We start from the raw sequence: 26,132 nt of genomic DNA on the forward strand, positions 1-26,132 counted from the left end.
GGACAATAGAGTGCTGAGTACCAGACAGTTAGCAAGTTTGGGAGGCTACTAATGACCATCAGCAGCATCAGAGCTTGGAGAAGCCTAATTACCGTGACTAAATGGTCACGTGGATTTTGACTGCCTTTATGACTCGTGACCTCCAGTGTGGTGGTAATACGGTCAGTCACCACCAGTGTGGCAGTAATATGGTCATGTATCAGCCCTAGGCACATGCTGTATTATATATTTATTCAACAGACCTATAATAATAAACATAGGGAAATTATACATTATCACATCCTCTCACGAAAGGAAACCATTTTTGAACACAATTTTATTAACTTGTTTACATTTGGTGCCAGTCAATATACTTTAATAGAAAAAATCTAAAGAATATCACTTATTTTGCTGCACAATTTGAGTCATAAGGAAAATATACTTTGCTGCATTGTTTGTATTAGCACTGCATCTCTTCATTAAAGTATTTCATCTCATGTCTCATAACTTGAGGCACTTATACACCGAAGAATCTTTTTAAGTTGTCCATTGTTAATAACTCCAATACAATATAACCAGAGGAGGCTGGTGGGAGGAGCTATAGGGGGACGGGTTCATTGCGATGGCTGTAATAACTGGAACGGTATCACACATATGGAAACCACGTTTGACTCGGTTCCATTTATGCCATTCCAATGAGCCTGTCCTCCGACAACTCCTTACACCAGCCTCCTCTGAATAACTGATGACTCTACAAAGTAAATAATATAGAATGAATGCAGGTTCTCATCCTACCCTGATTCCACCCTATACATTCCACACAGTACAAGCAGTTTGGTTGTCTGTTTCAGTGAGAAGTTTTCTGCTCCAAAAAGGCAAAGTCCACCACAGTTTTAAGTTTTCAATAATAAATGATAATAAAAGTACTTAAACCACCCATACAGCTGAAATTATCTTCAGTTATATCACCAGTCGCACAAGTCTCAGGAAGTGCACAATGAATTTACCTACAGTAGATTGTTTCAACAATAGCAAGTGAATTACAACACAATTATATAACATGTACACTTCCAGTGGAATATATATTCCCATGAAACATAGAATGATAGTATGGAATGATGGCACTGTAATAAACGTTTTTCCAGACGACTTCTTCCTGGCCGGCATGGCAACAAGCTCCTCATCAGACTGTGGTCCTAGAGTGTGGAACTGCACCACCATCATCATCTCCTGAGGAACAACCAAATCCCTTCCACCCCCATGATTTACTTCATTACTCCTTCCACACGCTGACATTCTCCATACAGACCAACAACCAGCTTCATTACAAATATAGAAGATCAAAAGTGGATTTCCCCTGAAAAGTCAACATGTTACTTTCCCACTTTGTCCTATCCATGCAATGATCTGACACAATGATTGTTGTGTCCTATCCATTCATCATCCTAGCTGTGCTTACATGGTTCAGAAGGCAACGCCACCAGGCCAAAATGTACTGTAAAGGCAGTAAAATACTTTCCACCCCTCTTCATGGCGTCTACAAATCCACAGTTCATGAGTAGTTGTCAATTATTTACACACAGGTTGGTAATATTTGAGTTTAGTTCACGGACTTTATGTCAAGCTGTAGATGTCATCCCATTGTTAGTGAGCGCATGTGACAGTCCGCAACCTTTTTGCATCGGTGTATTGCACCCTCTTTTACAGTGTATATTTTGATGTGTGTGTGTGTGGCTTGATAACGGCTCTGTAATAGTGTGTTGACATTAGCATGAAGGTATCAGTATTCCGTTGTGGTGGCGTTAGAAGGAGGTGCTGGTCATGCTGCCAGGGGAGAAGAGACGTGGCACTCCTTCCTGCAGAGATGTCTCAACGTGTCTGTGGGCCAACTTCCCGTCCTCACCTGGATGGAACACACACACACACACACACACACACACACACACACACACACATTATTCCCTCATACACTCTTTCCCACCCACAGAAACCCCACTCTCTGTGCCCCTGTATCCCTTGATCTCACTCAGTCCCCTATCAAACGTATACTTCTTATCCTTCTACTAACCAAGCACCAACAAAGCTTGTTTGGCAGCATCCCTCACGTCCTCCTTGTCCGAACGGCAGAGATAGACCAGCTGGTCGATGCTCTCTTTGGCCTGCAGAACATAAAAAAAAACAGACTGACTCCAGACACTAGGGTACGCACAGTAAAAAGAAAAACAGATTGCAGATGGAGATTGTTGAAGAGGTGTGACTAAGTGGTAAGACTGACCTTCAGACATGCAAGTGCTTTACAGCCACACACTCTTGTCTCCATGCTTTCATTCTCCAGAAGCTCCAGACAGCTTACCAGGGCCTGGGGTAAAATACACTATAATTTTCCCAAACACACACACTATATATACACAAAAGTATGTGGAGAACCCTTCAAATTAGTGGATTCTGCGATTTCAGCCACACCCGTTACTGGCAGGTTTATAAAATCAAGCACACAGCCATGCAATCTCCATAGACAAACATTGGCAGTAGAATGGCCTTACTGAAAAGCTCAATGTCTTTCAACGTGGCACCGTCATAGGACTCCATCTGTCCAACAAGCTAGACCTGCCCCGGTCAACTGCAAGTGCTGTTATCGTGAAGTGGAAACGTCTAGGATCAACAACGGCTCACCCACAAATTGGGAGGCCACACAAGTTCACAGAACGAGACTGCCGAGTGCTGAAGTGTGTAGAGTGTAAAAATAATCTGTCCTCGGTTGCAACACTCACTACAGAGTTCCAAACTGCCTCTGGAAGCAACGTCAGCACAAGAACGGTTAGTCAGGAGCTTCATGAAATGGGCTCCCATGGCCGAGCAGCCGCACACAGGCCTAATATCACCATGCGCAATGCCAAGCGTTGGCTGGAGTGGTGTAAAGCTCACTACAATTGGTCTGGAGCAGTGGAAATACATTCTCTGGAGTGATGAATCACGCTTCACCATCTGGCAGTCCGACGGACAAATCTGGGTTTGGCGGACGTCAGGAGAACACCGCCTGCCCCAATGCATAGTTCCAACTGTAAAGTTTGGTGGAGGAGGAATAATGGTCTGGGGCTGTTTTTCATGGTTCAGGCCCCTTAGTTCCAGTGAAGGGAAATCTTAACGCTACAGCATACAAATAACATTCTAGACAATTCTTTGCTTCCAACTTTGGGGCAACAGTTTGGGGAAGGCCTTTTCCTGTTTCAGCATGACAATGCCCCCCTTGCACAAAGCGAGGTCCATACAGAAATAGTTTGTTGGGATTGGTGTGGAATAGATTTTCTGGCCTGCACAGAGCCCTGACCGCAACCCATTCGAACACCATTGGGATGAATTGGAACTCCGACTGCGAGCCAGGCCTAATCGCCCAACATCAGCGCCCAACCTCACTAATGGTCGTGACTGAATGGAAGCAAGTCCCCGCAGAAATGTTCCAACATCTAGTGGATAGTCATTTCAGAAGAGTGGACGCTGTTATAGCAGCACAGGGGGGAACAACTCCATATTAATGCCTATGATTGTGGAATGAGATGTTCGACAAGCAAGTGTCCACATACATTTGATCATGTAGTGTGAATCCACATGGGTGATCCTGTTATCTTCATAGAGTACACTTAAGAGGTGTATTTCAAAAGTTCTACAGTGAGTATGGCCTTAAATCAGGGTTTTTAAAATATTCTTGCCCAGGGATCCCCTCCCAGGCAGACTGTCGATTCAGGGACCCCAATCATACGTTAGCAATTCTTGTCTTATTAGCTGAATGATAATGGCAAGGAGAAGTAATCAACATTTTAAAATTAATAGATTGTTTTTCATTATTTTGACCTCCCTACATAACAATTGGAAGAGGAAGTGTTCACTCTAACATAGCTAGAAATGTAACTCCAAACACATTTTCACTAAGAGCAGCTGATTAAAACAAAAAGGTTAGCCAAGTATTGGCAAAACTTAAAGTCCAAGTCAAGAAAGCTTAACAGCAGACAGCGGCTCTTTGTAGCCTATTCGCGGGCGCTTTTTCAAAGCCCATGTCAGATACTCCAGTGAGTGTAATTTGCTTAATTATTGACAACACAATATTAGGAGATGAGAAATAAAGTTGACATCATTAGAATATAAATATATATAGAATATATAGCAGATATACTCTTCTCTATTTCAGGTATGTCATTTGAAATTTGTGAAGTCTGTTAGTGCCAGCGATATTCATAAAAACAATTTCCATTCGTTTAAACTGCGGACCCCCTGCAGTGCCCCCGGTTGAATACCCCCTGCCTTAATTGAATGTGTCTCTTGGTCTCACCCTCTCTCGATGGCGTGGTTGGTTGGCGAGGCTCCGGAGCAGGGAGCTGGCAGAGGCAGACACCTTCCCCCGGGGGTCCCTGAGCAGCAGGCTGACAGCATGCATCCCCTCCCTCTTCAGGCTGCTCTCTGGAGGCCTCTTCAGGGCCTTCACCAGCACCTCCTGGTCTCCTGACTGCAGGCTCTGAACCAGCCAGACTGAGGGGGTATACAGAGAAGCAGAGAAAGAGACAGGACAGGGTGTGTGTTGGGGGAGGAAAAGGAAACCGAGAGAGAGAATAAGGATGGGGTTTGGAAAAGAAAATAGGAAAAGACAATAGGATGAGATTATGTTAGTGAGTGTGGTGAAAGAACAACAATGAGAGGAATCATCCATTTAAATGCTGTACATTCATCATGACTGACCATAGAGCCAAGTGGCTGTCTGTAACCTGGTAAGACACATCAACAAATTCATGAACACCAACTCCAAGCAATTACGGAGGTCCAGTCACTACCATAGTCTCCCAGACACTCACCCTCCTCTGCCAGTTCAGTGATGTGTGTGTCCAGCTCACTCACTCCCTCTGCCTCCAGGTAGCTCCAGAACTGGAAGAGAGTCAGCATCTCTCTGGCTGCCTGGCCCCCACGCTTGGGCAGCCTCCTCTCCAGAATCCTCTCCACCAGACGCAAGAACACTAGACACAGCACAGAGAGACATGGGTCCGACGTGACAGAATATCACTTGAACAGCTCTTCTCTAATGTGTGGGTCTGTGATAGCATATAACGCCACTGGAATCAAAGCCAAGAGCATTGCATTGCAGATCACAAACTCCTCCCGAGGGAGAGTATTTTAAACTATGGATTACTATGTTAAAATACAGTTTATTAGGTACACCAATCTCGTACTGGGTCGGACCCAGCTTTGCCTCTAGAACAGCCTGAATTCTTCAGGGCATGGAAACGTTGCCCAATTGGTATCAAGGGACCTAACATGTGCCAGAAAAACATTCCCCACACCATTACACCACCAGCCTGTACCATTGATACCAGGCAGGATGGGACCATGAACTGATGTTGCTTACGCCAAAATCCTGACTATGCAATGATGACCATACCACGCTCAAAGTCGCTTAGCCACTCGTTTTGCCCATCATAATGTTAATTTGCCTGTCTGCTGCTTTATATAGCAAGTTACAGCCATGTGACTCACTACCTGTAGGAGAGAACCATTTTAGTGAACGGGGTGGTGTACCTAATGAACAGGCCACTAAGTAAATAAATAAATAAATGAATGAAGGAATAAATAAATAAATATATATACACACAGTTGAAGACAGAAGTTTACATACACTTAGGTTGGAGTCATTAAAACTTGTTTTCAACCACTCCACAAATGTCTTGTTTACAAACTATAGTTTTGGCAAGTCAGTTAAGACATCTACTTTGTAATTTTTCCAACAATTGTTTACAGACAGATTATTTCATTGTATCTCAATTCCAGTGGGTCAGAAGTTTACATACACTAAGTTGACTGTGCCTTTAAACAGCTTGGAAAATTCCAGAAAATTATGTCATGGCTTTAGAAGCTTCTGTAGGCTAATTGACATCATTTGAGTCAATTGGAGGTGTACCTGGGGATGTATTTCAAGGCCTACCTTCAAACTCAGTGCCTCTTTGCTTGACATCATGGGAAAATAAAAATAAATCAGCCAAGACCTCAGAAAAAAAAAATGGTAGACCACAAGTCTGGTTCATCCTTCGGAGAAATTTCCAAACACCTGAAGGTACCACGTTCATCTGTACAAAGTATAAACACCATGGGACCATGCAGCCGTCATACCGCTCAGGAAGGAGACACGTTCTGTCTCCTAGAGATGAACGTTCTTTGGTGCGAAAAGTGCAAATCAATCCCAGAACAACAGCAAAGGACCTTGTGAAGATGCTGGAGGAAACAGGTACAAAAGTATCTATATCCACAGTAAAAAGGAGTCCTATATTGACATAACCTGAAAGACCACCCAGCAAGGAAGAAGCCACTGCTCCCAAAACTGCCATAAAAAAGCCAGACTACGGTTTGCAACTGCACATCGGGACAAAGATTGTACTTTGGAGAAATGTCTTCTGGTCTGTTGAAACAAAAATATAACTATTTGGCCATAATGACCATCATTATGTTTGGAGGAAAAAGGGGGAGGCTTGCAAGCCGAAGAACACCCTCCCAACCGTGAAGCACAGGGGTGGCAGCATCATGTTGTGGGGTGCTTTGCTGCAGGAGGGCCTGGTGCACTTCACAAAATAGATGGCATCATGAGGAAAGAAAATTATGTGGATATATTGAAGCAACATCTCAAGACATCAGGAAGTTAAAGCTTGGTCGCAAATGGGTCTTCCAAATGGACAATGACCCCAAGCATACTTCCAAAGTAGTGGCAAAATGGCTTCACGACAACAAAGTCAAGGTATTGTAGTGTCCATCACAAAGCCCTGACCTCAATACCATAGAAAACTTGTTGGCAGAACTTAAGTGTGTGAGAGCAAGGAGGCCTACAAACCTGACCCAGTCACACCAGCTCTGTCAGGAGGAATGGGCCAAAATTCAAACTTATTGAGAGAAGCTTGTGGAAGGCTACCCAAAACATTTGATCCAAGTTAAACAATCTAAAGTCAATGCTACCAAATACTAATTGAGTGTATGTTAACTTCTGACGCACTTGGAATGTGAAGAAATAAATAAAAGCTCAAATAAATCACTCTACTATTATTCTGACATTTCACATTCTTAAAATAAAGTGGTGATCCTAACTGACCTAAGACAGATCAGATAATTTTTACTCAGATTAAACGTCAGGAATTGTGAAAAACAGAGTTTAAATGTACTTGGCTAAGGTGTATGTAAACTTCCAACTTCAACTGTATATTTTTTAAAATATGTTTTATTGTCATATACACCAGATAGGTGCAGAGAAATGTGTTATTATACACGATATTATCCATGATCGAGACAACAACAGTATCACACCTGTGTCTGCCAGGCTGGCTCCTCTCTCGGGCAGTCTGTTGGTGTAAGCAGCGGCCAGTGTTGTGAGGAAAGCCTCTGTGGAGGTGCTGTACACACTGCCATTGTCTGTACACTGTTGCCATAGCAATGTTGCCCCTTGGCACTGTTCTAACTGGGGAACAACTACTCCAAGAGAGAGACAGAAGGAAAAGAAAACAAGTTAGAGATGATAGTAATTGAATCTACAATTAGAGTAGTTAACCTTATTCATTATATCCTTAGTTGTGTCAGTGAGTAAACTAGTATGCTGTTTTATTGTCCTCTCAGTAGTAATGAACTCACCCTCATCTGCCTGAGTGGCTCCTCCAGGGGTCTCCTTGGCAACGTGTCTGATAAGCTCGAGGACGCGGGCCTCCCTGAGTAGGCGGTCCAGAGCATACATCTCCCCACAGCGCAGAGGCCCAAAGGTCCCCAGCCTCTGCACAGCACAAACCATTGGGCGTCACATTGCCAAAATTGATACAACAAATCAGAACATTTGGTAAGACCACAGATGACACTTAAAAAAAAAAAATATCATTATTACATTAGAACTGGGAGCTGTTGCTCTGCTTATCAATCTGGACTCTGATCTCTCTTTTGACGAACATATCAAGACTGTTTCAAGGACAGCTTTTTTCCATCTACTTATCATTGCAAAAATCAGAAACTTTGTCCAAAAATGATGCAGAAAAATTCATCCATGCTTTTGTTACTTCTAGGTTAGACTACTGCAATGCTCTACTTTCCGGCAACCCGGATAAAGTACTAAATAAACTTCAGTTAGTGCTAAATACGGCTGCTAGAATCCTGACTAGAACCAAAAAAATGTGATCATATTACTCCAGTGCTAGCCTCCCTACACTGGTTTCCTGTCAAGGCCAGGGCTGATTTCAAGGTTTTACTGCTAACCTACAAAGCATTACATGGGCTTGCTCCTACCTATCTTTCTGATTTGGTCCTGCCGTACATACCTACACGTACGCTACAGTCACAAGACGCAGGCCTCCTAATTGTCCCTAGAATTTCTAAGCAAACAGCTGGAGGCAGGGCTTTCTCCTATAGAGCTCCATTTTTATGGAACGGTCTGCCTACCCATGTGAGAGACGCAGACTCGGTCTCAACCTTTAAGTCTTTACTGAAGACTCATCTCTTCAGTGGGTCATATGATTGAGTGTAGTCTGGCCCAGGAGTGTGAAGGTGAACGGAAAAGCTCTGGAGCAACGAACCGCCCTTGCTGTCTCTGCCTGGCCGGTTCCCCTCTTTCCACTGGGATTCTCTGCCTCTAACCCTATTACAGCGGCTGAGTCACTGGCTTACGGGTGCTCTTTCATGCCGTCCCTAGGAGGGGTGTGTCACTTGAGTGGGTTGAGTCACTGGCGTGATCTTCCTGTCTGGGTTGGCGCCCCCCCCTGGGTTGTGCCGTGGCGGAGATCTTTGTGGGCTATACTCAGCCTTGTCTCAGGATGGCAAGTTGGTGGTTGGAGATATCCCTCTAGTGGTGTGGGGGCTGTGCTTTGGCAAAGTGGGTTTATATCCTTCCTGTTTGGCTCTGTCCGGGGGTATCATTGGATGGGGCCACAGTGTCTCCTGACCCCTCCTGTCTCAGCCTCCAGTATTTATGCTGCAGTAGTTTATGTGTCGGGGGGCTAGGGTCAGTTCGTTATATCTGGAGTACTTCTCCTGTCTTATCCGGTGTCCTGTGTGAATTTAAGTATGCTCTCTCGAATTCTCTCTCTCGGACGACCTGAGCCCTAGGACCATGCCTCAGGACTACCTGGCCTGATGACTCCTTGCTGTCCCCAGTCCACCTGGCCGTGCTACTGCTCCAGGTTCAACTGTTCTGCCTGCGGCTATGGAATCCTGACCTGTTCACCGGACGTGCTACCTGTCCCAGACCTGTTGTTTTCAACTCTCTAGAGACAGCAGTAGCGGTAGAGATACTCTTAATGATGGGCTATGAAAAGCCAACTGACATTTACTCCTGAGGTGCTGACTTGCTACACCCTCGACAACTACTGTGATTATTATTATTTGACCATGCTGGTCATTTATGAACATTTGAACATCTTGGCCATGTACTGTTATAATCTCCACCCGGCACAGCCAGAAGAGGACTGGCCACCCCTCATAGCCTGGTTCCTCTCTAGGTTTCTTCCTAGGTTTGGGCCTTTCTAGGGAGTTTTTCCTCGCCACCGTGCTTCTACACCTGCATTGCTTGCTGTTTGGGGTTTTAGGCCGGGTTTCTGTACAGCACTTTGAGATATCAGCTGATGTACAAAAGGGCTATATAAATACATTTGATCAATAATTTTGGCAGCACAACACAAACGCAAGATCAGATCACCTATGTATGAGATTTTAATTCTTCAACTAATTTGGTTTAGAGCCTCATACATAAGAGGACCCCACTGGGTGCAAACTGGTTAAATCAACGTTGTTTCAGTGTAACTTGTCAACGTATTGCGATGTGGAATCTATGTGAAAAATACATTGGATTTGAAAAAAGTCTACATTCATTGTTTGGAGGTTGACATTTCAACCACAGGATTATGTCATTATGGTAACGGTTGTACCTTTAAAAACAGATTTTCAACGTTATATCCTTTATCAGAAAAATATATATATAGGCTGGGCAGCACCTCCTAGTGGAGAATTGATCTGAGCCATTTTCAAGTCTTGCCATAGAGATTTTCAAGACGATTTAAGTCCAAACTTTAACTAGGCCATTCAATGTCATCCTGGTAAGCAACTCCAGTGTATATTTGGCCTTATGTTTTAGGTTATTGTCCTGTCTCCCAGAGTCTGTTGGAAAGCAAACAACCAGATTTTCCTCTAGGAATTTGCCTGTGCTTAGCTCTATTCAGTTTTTTTTTTATCCTAAAAAAACGTCCTAGTCCTTGTCGATGACAAGCTTAGCCATAGCATGATTTAGCCACTACCATGCTTAAAAATATGAAGAGTGGTACTCCGGGATGTGTTGTGTTTGTCCCAAAGTTCATTTCTTTGCCTCATTTTTGCATATTTACTTTAGTGCCTTTTTGCAAACAGGATGCATGTTTTATAATATTTGTATTCTGTATAGGCTTCCTTCTTTTCACTCTGTCATTTAGGTTAGTATTGTGGAGTAACTACAATGTTGTTGATCCAGCCTCAGTTCTCTCCTATCATAGCCATTCAACTCTGTACCAAATGTACACTGTTTTAAAAAGTGTTGAAATCACTGAGCAGTTCCTTCCTCGCCGCAACTGAGTATACCATTCAATGTGAATTTAATAACTTCACCATGCTCAAAGGGATATTCAATGTCTGCTTTTATTATTTTTACCCATGTACCAATAGGTGCGCTTCTTTGCGAGGCATTGGAAAACCTCCCTGTTTTTTGTGGTTGAATCTGTGTTTGAAATTCACTGCTTGACTGAGGGACCTTACAGATAATTGTAATAATCAATAGAGCATCTCGAACGGCATTTATCATCACTTGCACATGTACTTTTAATTTAATTAAACTGCAATCCAGGGCCCGGTTTCCCAAAAGCATCTTAAGGCTAAGTTTATTGTTGGAACCTTTGTAGGAGCATCGTTAAATCTCTGAGCTGTTTCCCAAAACTATCGTTGAAGTTGCACTTGAAAACGCTTGTTATTTACGGGTTGCCTCAGACCACAGCTAAGTGTGTCTTTATACACAGAAGATCTCCAGTAAACAGACTCTCTGTGACCGCTAATAACTTCAAAACGAAGTTGATTACAAATAGACTAAAGTTGCCAATGTTTTTGCAATTGTTACAGAGGATAATGCTTCAAATGAAAACAGAGATGACTACATTAAAAGCTCAATATGGTAGGCCTATAGACTACATGTCTATATATTTCAAATCATATTGACTACGGTCTATAATTTGACTCAATTTAAATGATGTGTAACATGTTCGCAATTATGTGCGCATCAATATTTGCAGCCATAGTTATAATATCACTCTAGAAGCTGATCCGTTGTCAGTATTGTAGAATAATTCTAATGTTAAGGTAAGATTTGAATGGAGAAAGCTGATCCAAGAGCAGCGCTGCTTTTCTTTTTGATCCTCCTAGTATCAATACATGCATGCGTCACATAGTGAGCGTTCTCTCTGCATGGTGTTTTTGGAATTGTAGGAACAATGAATTGTTAAAACCCTCGTAAGCCTTTCAATTCCAGGGTTATCGGGAAACTGGGCCCGGGTCATTTGGTCGTGCTATTAGATGAAGCAGTGATATCACATTAATCTGCTGTATAAATAAACTTAATATCTGACATTGTATTCCAATTTGAACTTTGCTGTGTTTTTGATTGAAAGCGCAATGAGACAATAAACCAAAAATCTGAAATAAAAATCCCTAGAAATGTTGTGCTTTCAGTTGGTTGAAAGCATAGTGACAATACATTAGTAATTCAACTAACTTTGGCTGTCTTTTTGAGTGGGTGAATATACTGTAGGTTGTAATGTTATTGCGCAACCAAATATTACCCAATTATCCACTATGAAATGCCATGGTGTGTTTGCAGTGGTGGAAAAGTACCCAATTGTCATATGTGAGTAAAAGTAAAGATAACTTAATAGAAAATGACTCAAGTAAAAGTCACCCAGTAAAATACTACTTGAGTAAATGTCTAAAATAATGACAGAGTCACCTATGATTCACTAAACACTATTTTGAAAGAGGAAGCAAAGTACCTTAATCATATGTTTCTGTTTCAGTCTCCATCTCCACTAACCAAAGTTAATTGTATGGATATTTTTTCTATTAATAATGAGCAAGTATCAAAAGTTAAAGTATAAATAATTTAAAATTCTTATATTAAGCAAACCAGACAGCAGAATTATATATATATATTTTTTGGAATTCACGGATAACCAGGTGCACAATTTACAAACAAAGCATTCGTGATTAGTGAGTCCACCAGATCAGAGGCAGTAGGGATGACATCTTAATAAGTGCGTGAATTGGACCATTTTCCTGACTTGCTAAGCGTTCAAAACAGTACTTTTGGGTGTCAGAGAAAATGTATGGAGTAAAAAGTACATTCTTTTCTTGAGGAATGTTGTGAAATAAGACTACAAGTTGTCAAAAATATTAAAGTACAGATACTCCAAAAAACTACTTAAGTACTTTACACCACTGGTGTTTGTTACTCATATATAGAGTGCCCTCACCAGAAGTTGGGCGCTGCAATTCTTCAGATGAACCAGTAGGGCGTGGTCTAGAGCCTGGCAGCCAGTGCTCACAGGTCCAAAGGAGGGGGACTCCCAGCATCTCTTCTCACAGTCTTCATCTCCCCCTGCACTCTCCTCTGATGGCTTGCCGGGGGCACTGTGGTGCTCACTAAACACAACATCCACACAGGAGCACAGATTGAGTATGAGCATTTTTTTTTTTTTTTAACTAGGCAAGTCAGTTAAGAACAAATTCTTATTTACAATGACGGCCTACCCCGGCCAAACCCGGACGACGCTGGGCCAATTGTGCGCCGCCCTATGGTACTCACAATCACGGCCGGCAGTGACGCCTCTTGCACTGAGATGCAGTGCCTTAGACTACTGCGCCACTCGTGAGCCCAAAGAGGGTGGATAAATGAAGATAGTTCAAATCCGGCAGTTTACCAGTTCAAATCCAGCAGTTTACCATTAAAAAAAGGTTGTTTTTTTTAAGACACTAATGCAATAGCCACTGGATCTAGTCTACTTTGTCCATTGACTTCAAATAAAATCACATTTTATTTGTCAAATGTCCCAAATACAACACATGTAGTAGACCTTACTGTGAAATGCTAACTTACTTAACCAACAATGTAGTTTAAAAAAAGTGTGTGCTAAATAAACAAAGAAAATAGTAACATGAAATAACAAGGCTATATACTGTACAAGGGTGCTGGTACCGAGTCAATGTGCAGGGGTATGGGTTAGTCTAGGTAATATGTACTTGTAGGTAGGGGAAAGTGACTATGCATAGATCAGGTCACCAACCGAGGCATTCCTAGTCAATCAATGTAAAAAAAAACAATATAAAGCCTTGCGTTGCTGGCGGTAGGTGCACTCGATTCAGCTGCCCTACGCACCGGGTAAGCAAAGTATTCCCATTTTTAACCATTTCATGTGCTTGAAGGTAGAAACTCTGCCTTTGTGTCAAGCACAAAGTAGATGCCCTAACCGACTTGCCAAAACTATAGTTTGTTAACAAGAAATGTGTGGAGTGGTTGAAAAACAAGATTTAAATGACTCCAAACTTAGTATACGTAAACTTCCGACTTCAACTGTATGTATGTATGTATGTATGTATGTATGTATGTATGTATGTATGTATGTATGTATGTATGTATGTATGTATGTATGTATGTATGTATGTATGTATGTATGTATGTATGTATGTATGTATGTATGTATATGTGGGATACAATCCTCCCAGCTCTGCAGATTTTTCTGCAAAGAGACAAATCAGATCATTTGTTCTGGTAGCAAAAATATCTCAACGTCAACAGTGAAGAAGCGACTCCGGGATGCTGGCCTTCGAGTCAGAGCTGTCCAGGTGTCTGTGTTCATTTCCCCATCTTAATCTTTTCATTGGCCAGTCTGAGAAGGTGTTTTCTTTGCAACTCTGCCGAGAAGGCCAGCATCCCGGAGTCGCCTCTTCACTGTTGACGTTGAGACTGGTGTTTTGCGGGTACTATTCAATGAAGCTGCCAGTTAAGGACTTGTGAGGCGTCTGTTTCTCAAACTAGACATACATGTACTTGTCCTCTTGTGCACAGGGGCCTCCCACTCCTCTTTCTATTCTGGTTGGAAACAGTTTGCGCTGTTCTGTGAACGAAGTAGTATTATTGCATGGAATAGCCTTCATTTCTCAGAACAAGAATAGACTGACGAGTTTTAGAATAAAGTACTTTGTTTCTGGCCATTTTGACCCTGTAATCAAAACCACAAATGCTGATGCTCCAGATACTCAACTAGTCTAAAGGAGGCCAGTTTTATTACTTCTTTAAATCAGAACAGTTTTCAGCTGTGCTAACATAATTGCAAAAGGGTTTTCTAATGATCAATTAGCCTTTTAAAATGATGAACTTGGATTAGCTAACACAACGTGCCATTGGAACACAGAAGTGATTGCTGATAATGGGCCTCTGTAGATATTCCTTTAAAAAAACTGCTGTTTCCAGCTACAATAAGCATTTACAATGTCTACACTGTACTTCTGATCAATGTATTGTTATTTTAAATGAAAATAAATGAAATTTCAAAGTGACCCCAAACTTTTGAACGATAGTGTATATTTATTTATTGTTGAAAATAATTTTGGGGATGGTAAAACATTTCAGTGTTAATTTAAATGTCTAAAACCAGATAAAGTATGTAGAGAAGACAATAGAGCTATAGATGTATAAATAAGATAATCTTTGAGAACTAACACCAAAATAAAAACTAGACAGTCAGGGAGAATCTAAAATTCCCAAAATGTCATGGCATGGGGCCCCATTTATTTTGTTATGTTTGAGTCACTCAGCATAAGAACATGGCATAATCCATGGCAAAATGTGTAGAATTGCAGGAATCTGTATTTAAAACTGCAACAACAAAAATCTACCCCATAGCTTTAACCTCAGAATTTTTACTTTTGGATAAATAGCGTGCCCAATTTCAACTTCCTGCTACTCATGCCAAGAATATAAGATATGCATATTATTCATAGATTTGGATAGAAAACACTCTGAAGTTTCTAAAACTGTTTGAATCATGTCTGAGTATAACAGAACTTATGTAGCAGGCAAAACCCAGAGGACTAACTGTTCAGATTTTTTCCCCCCTCTCTGTTCCCTGAGTTTGTCTTTGCCAAGGGATATTTCATAGGAACCTGTTTTCAGTTCCTACCGCTTCCACTGAATGTCACCAGTCTTTGGAATTTGGTTGAGGTTATTCCTTTGTGCAATGAAGAAGTAGGCCAACTAGGAACTGGGACACTTTTGTGAGTTGCGCAAGACGTGAAAAGCAGTGCTGGTTTGTTTTCTTTCCTGTATTGAACAAAGATTGCCCCGTCTACAATTTGATCGATTATTAGCGTTTAAAAATACCTAAAGTTGTATGACAAAAGTAGTTTGAAATATTTTGGCAAAGTTTATAGGCAACTTTTGAAATATTTTGTAGTGACGTTGCGTTTTTTGTAAGCTGTTTTTTTCTGGATCAAATGCGCTTTATAAATGGACATTTTGGATATATATGGACGGAATTAATCGAACAAAAGGACCAATTGTGATGTTTATGAGACATATTGGAGTGCCAACAAAATAAGTTCGTCAAAGGTAATGCATGTTTTATATTTTATTTCAGCGTTTTGTGAAGCGCCCGCAGGGTTGAAATATGCTAACTCCTTTGTTTACTGCTGGTGCAGATGGTGCAGGCTATCAGATAATAGCTTCTTATGCTTTTGCCGAAAAGCATTTTTTAAATCTGACATGTTGGCTGGATTCACAACGAGTGTAGCTTTAATTGAGTATCTTAGATGTGTGATTTAATGAAAGTTTGAATTTTATAGTATTTTAGTATTTTATTGCCATTTTCCCTGGCAATTGGCCAGTTGAGACATTTGCGTCCCGCCTATCCCTAATTAAGCAGAAAAATGGTCTGAGGGCAAGAGGGCCTTTAAAATGGTTGGTTGTGACATTGCCTTTAGCCACAAGAGTAGCCCCCCCCCACACTAACTTTGCCACTGCTGCTGAATAAAATCCTAGGGGAAACACTGAGTACATCAGGAGAGTTGTTGCCAAAGAGTGGCAACAACAAGAGCCATGGCCCGTCTCTACATGTCATGTCACATTTAGACCATGTAAAGGCATTATCATTCAGAATACCAATGAACTTCTCACATCCAGCATATTTAAAGCTGTGTTGTGGGATCACTAGATGGCAGTAAGTGAACACAGGGAAATATAACTCCTTTACGAGCAAAACTTGTAATCTGTATAACTGTGACGGAATTTAGGGAGGGAAGCCATGTTATGGAACCTGACCTGTCCATCACACTCCTCTTCTCCCAGTTCTCCTCATCTTCATCCTCCAGGTCTGAGGTGTTGAGAAAGTCAAAGCTGCCCAGGGCTGTCTCCACCGTCAGACTCTGGACACTGGACGAACGACTGCAGGTGCGGCCCTTCAGAACAGACTTGTTATGGAGAGACATGCACACATGTACTCGTACATACAGAACACACACCAAAAATATTTATTTTTCACCAATCCACTTTAATACCAAATAGAGTGCCTTAAGAAAGTATTTATACCCCTTGACAGATTCCACATTTTGCTGAGTTAGACTGAATTCAAAATGTATTAAAAACACACCTTCCCCCCCCCTCACTCACTCATCTACACAAAATACCCCATAATGACAAAGTGAAAACATGTTTTTAGACATTTTTGCACATTTATTGAAAATGTAAGTATTCACAGCGCTGAGTCAATACTTTGTAGAATAACCTTTGGCAGCAATTACAGCTTTGAGTCCATCTTGTTGTCATCTTGGGTATGTCCTTCAGCTTTGCACATCTGGATTTGGAGATTTTCTCCAGTTCTTCCTTGCAGATTTTCTCAAGCTCTTAAATTAGCTGGAGGAGCAGTGGTAAACAGCAATCTTCAAGTCTTTCCATAAATATTCAATGGGATTCAAATCTGGGCTTTGGCTGGCCTACTCAAGGACTTTCACATTTTTCTGAAGCCATTCCAGCATTGCTTTGGCTGTATGTTTGGGGTCGTCGTCTTGTTGGAACGCAAATCTTTGGGATATTATCTATATTATCTATCTCGGAGATCTACAGACAGACAGTTCCTTGGACTTCATGGAATAGTTTCTGCTCGGACATGCACTGTCAACTGTGGGACCTTATATAGACAGCTGTGCGTCTATCTAAATCACATCCAAACAATTGAATTGGCCACAGGTGGACAACAATCAAGTTTTAGTGATATTCGAGGATGATCAAAAGGAAATTGGATGCACCCAAGCTCAATTTGGAGTGTCATTGAAAATGGTTTTGAATACTTATGTAAATGAGATTTCTGTAGTTCTTTTTCAATTAAGTTGCACAAATGATCTAAAAACATGTTTTCACAGTCATTTTGGGCTATTATTCATAGATGGGTGAGAAAATATTAATACATTTTGAATTCAGGCTGAAACACATCAAAATGTGGAATAGGTCAAGGGGTATGAATACTTTCTGAAAGCACTGTAAGTCCTGATTGTGAGAATACACCCCCTATTTGGAAATGGATCATCTGAGGAAAGTGTCTGAACAAAACATTGTGTTCCTAAAATTATGACATGAAGATTGAAAGAAAAGCATTCTTTTTCTGTTTCCTATCACCTTGTCAGCAGATTTGGCTCAGAGTGAGCTCTGATGTGTATCTATCTGTGTCGGTTGTGTGTATGTGTAACAGGCAGATGGCCTCCCAGTGACAGTACACACATCTCCTGCTGCAGCATGGGATGGAAATATTCAGACTGAGCTGAGGGGCAGGAAGTTCCACACCCTGATCGCAGTCCCACAGGGAAGGAACTGTGCTATTCTGGGATGCTGAAATCTACTCAGCTCCCACCAATGCCCCCCTCACTCTTATGAAGTGGCCATTTCCATTGTGAGGTGCAACACAAAACAGAGCCATGTACACACACACACACACACACACAGCTGTAACTCACTGTTAATGTCTCCTCCAGTAGTTGTAACTCCTGCTCCAGGACCTGTAACTCAGGAAACTGTCCCCTGTAGTCATCCAGAGAGGAGATGACTGCACTCAGGGCTTCCTCAATTCCACTGTCCACAGCCTGCTGCTTCTCACTGTCTGTGGGCTTGGCTACTACAGCCTCAGTCTTCTTGGCCTCCACCACCACTGCCCTGTAGGCACTGAATGATATGCCCTCAGTGCTCTGGGTCTGTGCTTGTGAGTCTGGTCTGGGATTCAGAGAGGCACCTTGCTGATACATTGCATCAGTCCTAGTGGGTGCAGCGCTCTGGAGTTCTGGCTCTACTTCTGAAACAGCCCCTGCAACAACCTCTAACCCGGTGTCGGACTCTATAGACACTGCAGAATACCTGCTCTCCGGCCTGCTCTCCGGCCTGCTCTCCTCCATGGTCACAGTAGCTGGGGCGGGTTGCTCAGGGGGGTCTCTGACCACCACAGTCTCTCCTGGGATAAGGGCCCACTCTGCCCTGGCAGGCATCACCATCTCAATATCGTTTATACAGATCCCACACTGCAGGGAGGTGACCTCAGAGGGCTCCACAAATTCGCTGGTTGACCGGTCTATCAGTACGCCATCGACACTGTTCTCACTGATATGGCTGAGTGAGCGTGAGTAGCGGGCGTGGCCGTTAGGCACTGCCTGTTTCCCAGAAGCCTCATCTTTCCCCGCTGCCCCAATGTCTGACTCCTCCTTCTGCGTCTCCTCCTGCACATCCTCCTGTTTGGCTAAGCGAGTAGGGGTGGAGGTGGCAGTGTCTCGGAGGGCAAAGGAGATTTCAATGGAGGGTGTGGAGGCATTGACCTCTGGCTGGACCAGGTTCTTGTTGGTGTGACGCAGCCCCAGGGAGAGTTGAGGGCTGGATGAGTCATCTGATGACTCAGAGGAGTTAGACCATGCTGTGCCATTCTCCATATCTTCCTGCCTCCTCAGCATGTTCTGGAGAGAGAGAAACAGCGAGAGAGAGAAACAGCGAGAGAGAGAGAGAGAGAGAGAGAGAGAGAGAGAGAGAGAGAGAGAGAGAGAGACACCGAGAGAGAGAGAGAGAGAGAGAGAAAGAAAGAAAGGAGGGGAGGAAGAACACAAGGATGATAAAGTCAAATGGAGACAGTACCATCACATTCTGAAGCTAACATACAGTATGATAATTGAGTGTCAGACAGAGAAAGAGAGCCAAGGGGCCCTGTGAGCCCATGCCAGCCAAGCCTCTATTATAAACCAGAGCAGAGCAGCCTGGCCTCTGGCCAAAAGAGCAAACAGACTCCCTGCTCCCTTTAATTAACTTCTCATTTATCAGGCCTCTGCTTTTCTGAGCATCCAGGCTTACCTCTCTGGAACAATAACAAATACAGGCTTCATATGGAGAGTAGAAGGCTGCGTCGGTCATTGCAAAGACTACTAAAGACTATTTTAAGACCCAAAGAGGAGGGACACAACAGCTGACTATAAACACAGATTCTACAATAGCCAACATGAGAGGATCTACATGATAGCACAACACAATCTATAAAGATTTCTACTAGAGTACTTCTACTGAGGTTCTACTACCACGCTCTACCATATATTTAACTAGAGATTAGAGGGGATATAGTGGGTTCTCTCTGTAGTGGCTAGCAGCACTTACGTCAGTCTGCATGTTAGTAGATGCCAGGTGGACTGAGGAGACGTCACTGCAGGAGCAGCTCTGAGACAGTCTCTCAACCAGCGTGTCACGAAACACATCCAGAAGGGACCAGCGCTGTTTGGGGGGCATCATGCTGCTTGACAGGCTCCTCGGAGCAGTCTTCACACCACCAGGTAAATTAGGAGAGGACCGTGAGAAAAGGTCCACCTCTACTACAAATCACAGCTAGACTAAACACTCTACTGCAATGTTGCAGCTCTTTCTTCTAACTCAATAAAGTCACTGAATTAAGAGAAATAGGTGCTAGATGTATTTAGCTTGCATTTTTCTGGATCAGACCGGTCTTCAGCAAATCACATTTTGGGTATACAATGACGGATTTAATCGGGAAAAAGACCCAATTGTGATGTTTATGTGACATATAGGAGTGCCAAGAAAGAAGCTCGTCAAAGGTAATGAATGTTTTATATTTTATTTCTGCGTTTTGGGTAGCGCCGGCTACCGCAAAATCTGTTGTTTTGTTGACGGACTGGTATTCTGGGTGGTGTATGCTATCAGATATTAGCTTCTCATGCTTTCGCCGAAAAGCATTTTACGAATCTGACTTGGTGGCTAGATTCACAACGAGTGTAGCTTTAATTCAGTACCTTGTATGTGTGTTTTAATGAAAGTTTGAGTTTTATCGAAAACTTTCGGTGGCGCTCTAAAATATCCGCTGATTTGATCCCGCCACAGGAACATCCTCCCTAAACAAGCTGTTAGCATCCTGTTAGCATCCTGTTAGCATCCTGTTAGCATCCTGTTAGCATCCTGTTAGCATCCTGTTAGCATCCTGTTAGCATCCTGTTAGCATCCTGTTAGCATCCTGTTAGCATCCTGTTAGCATCCTGTTAGCATCCTGTTAGCATCCTGTTAGCATCCTGTTAGCATCCTGTTAGCATCCTGTTAGCATCCTGTTAGCATCCTGTTAGCATCCTGTTAGCATCCTGTTAGCATCCTGTTAGCATCCTGTTAGCATCCTGTTAGCATCCTGTTAGCATCCTGTTAGCATCCTGTTAGCATCCTGTTAGCATCCTGTTAGCAGACTGTTAGCGTTGTAACCCAGCAGACGTGTATTTATTTTAAAAACTACAACAACAACAAATCCTCGGTTCGACTGCTAACAGAAAACATGCTGCGTGACAGAACAGAACATGTCCTGGATAGGGATAATTGTGATTCATTCTAGAACCATTTTTCTATTATAGCCAGGGCTCTAAATGAAAAACGTTCTGGTGCTCCTAAATGTTCTAAGTTAGTAGCACCACAAAATGTAGAAGCACCAGAAAAAGAAATGTTTTAATTGATTGAGATATGCTTAAAAAATAAGTAGGTTTCATATATCTCCTGAAGAACATATCACTTTTCCTCTATTTCTGTGACACAAAATGTCCCTAGACCTTTTCCACATTTTGTTGTGTTACAGCCTGAATTTAAAATTGATGAAATATCGATGTTTGGTCACTGGCCTACACACACAATATCCCATAATGTCCAAGTGGAATTATAATAAAGCATTACATGCATATCATTGTATTTGCGTAGTGGCACAGAGCAGTAGAGTAGAGGCACTGAAGTTGAAGTTGCACACATAGGGAACATTTTTAGTAGCTTGGGGTCCGGGAAAATGTTGGCCTTCATAAACACATTTCAAACAATTCTACGTACTTTTACATGACTGGAGACTTAAGTAGAATATTTTTTAATACCACACAAATTATCGAAATGGCAGGCTACTTCGACACAACAAAAACAATATTGTCTTGAATCCATCAATAGACTAGGCCTAGGTGTGTAAAGAAATATTGTAGGCTATATGAGGAGGAAACTATAGTCCTAAAAATGATTTCCAGTTTCACCCAATGATGCGCAGCCGATATGCTCTGTAAAACAATATTTGGGCAGCCTACAGCATAGTCTCTTCTCTTTTCAGCAGGCGCCATTTGCTTTCCAACCTGTGTTTTCCCTCGATTGTATTTGTTTTGCCTGGGTGCTGTTTTTTTCACTGACAGATTTACCGCTCATTCCTGACTAAGCTAATTCCTTGTTCTTCAGCTACAATCCACAGCTATTGATCCTCTGTGGCTAAATGATAGGCCTTCTCATGGTGTAGTAGGCTATTCTGAATGATTTCATTTATTTCTGAACAGACAACAGTAATTCTATAACTTTGGCAAATGTAGAAATTCATCCGGGTTGCTACAGTTTGTTCAGAATCTTTTGCGTGGCTATAATTCTTTAAGGAAATAAATGATGAAGTGCTACGCTGGAGTGATGAGAAGCTCATGTCCATCAGAGTTAAGACATGAGAGATAGGGAGAGAGATCATAGAATGTGAGACATGTGAGACATGATGACACAGTTCTCACACAGCCAGCACCAAGCATTGGTCTCAAACATTGTATCTAACCTATGTTGCGAAACCATAAACCTGGGCCAACCCAAATCAACTCTTAGAATACTAGCCCTGAGCTTCAAATCAACTCTTAGAATACTAGCCCTGAGCTTCAAATCAACTTTTTCACATACCTGTTTTTTTTGTGGGGGCAGGAGAATTAACTAAGAGGCTAATTGAATAAACTTTGACCGCTTTTATTTGAATTTTTACATTAAAAAGTGACAATTATTTTGCATGCCAGGAGAGGTACCGGATCTGGCCAAATAAGTTCCGTAAAAAAGCAGAAATTAAGCACGGGTGTATTTGGGGTTGCAAATCTTGCAAAATATTCAGAGGTGGAAACTTTCAGTGGGAAACGAATATTAATACCATTTAAATGTGTATGTTTTTTGCATTGGATATATTTACCATACAGTATCATACGGAGACAGAAACCTTTTACCTTATAAGTAGACATGATTACATCCTTCCAATAGAAATAAAAAAATGATTTTGTTACAAATTGAACCTTAATTGATCTGCCTCTTCACATGGGATGATTTCACTGAATAACAAAAGACAGGGAATATTGAATGATCCCCAATGATCCATCGCATCTCCCACAAACGGTTTCAACACAGATCTGTAAAATGATAGTCTATAAACTAAAGCTTTGGTTGTCTTCCTCTCAGGCTTCCATGTCTTCTCCCTGGACCTCCTCATTGTCCACCTCTTGAACATCAGACTCTGAGGCCTCATCTTCACTGTCACTTTCCAACCTTGAGGATGGCTTGTTGTCAGGCTTAAAAAAACTAAAATCTTCCCGGATGGCCACCAATTCTTCAACATTTGTATTGGTCAGCCTGTTGCATGCTTTGGTGTGTGTCCCCCCAAACAAGGACCATTAGCGCTCTGAGGCAGCTGATGTTGGTGGGATTTGGAGGATGATGGAGGCAACAGGGGAAAGAGCCTCAGATCCACAAAATCCCTTCCACCAGGTGGCTGATGAGATATGTTGGCACGACTACCACATTGCATCTCCATCGCAAAGCACTTGCTCGGAAGTGTACTTTGCCAGACTGCTAAGAACCTTGCCTCATGCTTTGCAAGCATTCCCGGAAGTCTCAGAATGTTGCGCATCCGGCTTTAGAAACAGCATGGAGTTACTGTATTATCCCTGCTATAGTGACAGGGGGCAGGGCTTGGTGTGTGTGTGTGTGTGTGTGTGTGGCCCGGGAACTGGAAGCAAGCAGCCGCGGGAGGCAGCCTGTCTGGTTGGAGCAGTGGAGACATTTTTGGGGATTTTCTTTTAGTCACACTGGTGCTCACAAAATAAAACTCCAGGTCACACAACAAAATACTTGAGCCCAGAGTACAGTTCATTATTCTGTGGATTATGGGACATATTATGAAAAAGAACACTGGTTATAGGACAGTTAGAGGTTTAGGGTACTCACATAGAAGGCCTGTTCCCGTAGGGAGGGGGTATCAGGAGGACTCTGGTTGTAGGTGGAGAAGCGTTTGTTCACCGTGGGGGGTTTGTTGACCGTGCTGGCGGTCGAGGCTTGGTCATCCTTGTCGAAGGGGCTGTCCATGAAAAAAAGGGCACAGAAACGTATTACTAGACCCACACACACAAATGTATGCACACACGCAGTCCCTCTTTCTATACAACCTTAATATCCTTATCACTTCAAAGCAGAAGCCACATTGGGCCACTCACTTCCAGGTGACCTCCAAGCTCAGTTTGATGGTCCCCAGGTCATTGATGTCCACTGCCACCGTCTGAGGTAGAGCAGCAAACAGGTCCTTGGTCTCACATGACACGTTTCCCACCACCACGTGATTGGCCATGCTCTTCAGCTCTGTCACCTAGGGAACCAGAGTAAGACCAATCAAAAATCAGTGATTCAGTTATGATCTAAATCTCTCCAAACACCACACCAATAGCTGATTTTGATAAGCATTAACCAGGTTTCCGTTCCAACTTTTTTATGCGAGTAAAGCACAAGTTGGATAGAAAATGTCACGACAGCCCTGATTGAACAACAAATTTGTCAGTAAACTTCCCAAATGTTAACAAAACACGCTGGACAAGGTTTTATTTTTTTTGTGTCTGTAAAATTAATTATGTGAGAAATATTGGTGAAAATATTGTTATGCGCAAAAATTGATATAACCATTAAAGTAAACTTGGGAGTCACGGGATAATGTTGTGTGGTCTTCCCAATAGGACTCGGGAAAGCAGGCAGTTTATTAGGCTACAGAAGAAATAAGTTATGAACTTCAGAGTTTGGTGAAAGTGCACAGTGATGAGCTTGATGCTGCTTTCCAATAAATATCAACGGTCTTATTCTGGTGACATGATGATCAATGCTTGGCTGCCGTTTGACAAATAAAAACAATCTCACTCTTTTGTCCATAATAGTTCTCTCATCATGTAGCCTACCCAGACTGTATATGTGCGCTGTTGGCTAGAGCACACATGCAAAGACCAGAGTGGGCACATTCGCTATATAGACAAAAAAAAAAAAAGATCAGTAGAGTTGAAAATGCGATGGAAACCCATTTACTTGAATTGTTTTATTCAGTAGATGGGAATTTGACCGCAAAAGTTTGTTCTATGTGCACTAGGTCCTCACGCACAGCTTTTTATCTGCAACAAGTCAAATTGATAGAAAGACATCTCTGTTGGGAAAATCCAGATTTTAGAATATTCATATGCAAATCTGTAACCAATTGGATGGAAACCTAGCTATTGGCTATCAAAATTATACTGTTATACAAATTCATTGATATTTCACATTATTATCCATTGTAAATTATTTCTCTCTCGGGGTTATTATATTAGTATGGGATGAAACCTATTGTTATTGTCTGAATTCTTATTATTAAAATGTTCCTTGACTTGGTCAAATAACTCAAGCATAGATTGTCAAATTAGAAAAAAAAAGTTACCACAGAAACTAGAGGCCATGGGTAACTTGGTCAAAAAGACTGGTGCCGATTGGCATATAGGTGGCACTGTTTTAATCAGTCTCACTTAAACCCTCATTTCCACTTCTCCATTTCACCCAGGGATTTGAAACTTTGTATGTAGGTCTCTTTCATTATGCTGAACAAATTTGCCTCAAGGACCCATAAGGTCCATCAGGACAGATTTTCCTCCATCTTGGAAACTTGGGAAAACATTGCATGAACCCAATAATGAAGTCCAAATAACACCAAATGAGTTATTAATTAGGAGGCCCATGGCACATCTCTTAACTTAGTTTGCGAAAAGCCAAGAGATGGCTGAGGATTTTACGTGTCCATTTAAATCCTTCGTAAATCCACTTCACAATGGCCTAATAACTTGAAACTTTTTGGGTCATCAAAGACATAACCATGATGAACCATGTTAAGTTTGGCATTGACATCTTAAACAATAAGGAAAATATTAACAATTCACTTTGACTATATAACGCTAATGCGTAAAATAATAATACATTATTCTTCTCAGAAGTCTGATTCACTCCAAATTTGGTCTGTCACATGCGCCGAATACAAGAGCTGAAGACCTTACCGTGAAATGCTTTTTTACAAGCCCTTAACCAACAATGCAGTTCAAGAAATGATTTAATAAATAAACTACAGTAAAAAATATAATAAAAAAGTAACAATAACAAGGCTATAAACAGGGGGTACCGGGTCAATGTGCAGGGGTACAGGTTAGTCAAGGTTATTTGCACATGTAAGTAGGGGTAAAGTGACTATGCATAGACAATAAACAGTGAGTAGCAGCAGAGTAAAAAAAATATTTTAAAAAATCCCCAAAAGAGTTTCAGAAAATAGCACTGCTGCATTCAAAGATGGCCACACTATACCAGTAGATGCATATCAGCACATATGCTAATATGCATTTAAAAAATATATATATTCTAATGAACCATAGGACCAAATGAGACCACATTTGGAATGTAGGCCCATGGTACATGTCTCAACTTAGCTTGAGAAAAGGGATTGGTT

At 41.9% G+C, this 26,132-nt stretch overlaps 1 protein-coding gene across 6 annotated transcripts in view; it reads right to left on the reverse strand.

Annotated features, from left to right (window-relative positions):
* Positions 1-296: 296 nt before the first annotated feature.
* Positions 297-26,132, reverse strand: part of LOC112218538 (rho family-interacting cell polarization regulator 1) — a 74,432-nt gene continuing 48,596 nt past the window's right edge. For 5 of the 6 annotated variants that reach the window (XM_042301513.1, XM_042301514.1, XM_042301515.1 and 2 more), the window contains exons 11-22: positions 23,848-23,996; positions 23,582-23,711; positions 18,043-19,023; positions 16,358-16,506; positions 12,516-12,684; positions 7,627-7,762; positions 7,306-7,467; positions 4,821-4,979; positions 4,304-4,500; positions 2,255-2,338; positions 2,048-2,138; positions 297-1,882 (exon numbers count right to left, since the gene is read on the reverse strand). In XM_042301513.1, the coding sequence (XP_042157447.1) occupies positions 1,782-1,882; positions 2,048-2,138; positions 2,255-2,338; positions 4,304-4,500; positions 4,821-4,979; positions 7,306-7,467; positions 7,627-7,762; positions 12,516-12,684; positions 16,358-16,506; positions 18,043-19,023; positions 23,582-23,711; positions 23,848-23,996 (2,508 nt within the window). In that variant the 3' untranslated portion in view covers positions 297-1,781. The remainder of the gene's footprint in view (positions 1,883-2,047; positions 2,139-2,254; positions 2,339-4,303; positions 4,501-4,820; positions 4,980-7,305; positions 7,468-7,626; positions 7,763-12,515; positions 12,685-16,357; positions 16,507-18,042; positions 19,024-23,581; positions 23,712-23,847; positions 23,997-26,132) is intronic. The other variant, XM_042301511.1, reaches the window with a different exon arrangement.

This window comes from Oncorhynchus tshawytscha, linkage group LG19 (assembly GCF_018296145.1).
Source record: "Oncorhynchus tshawytscha isolate Ot180627B linkage group LG19, Otsh_v2.0, whole genome shotgun sequence".
Taxonomy (NCBI): Eukaryota; Metazoa; Chordata; class Actinopteri; order Salmoniformes; family Salmonidae; genus Oncorhynchus; species Oncorhynchus tshawytscha.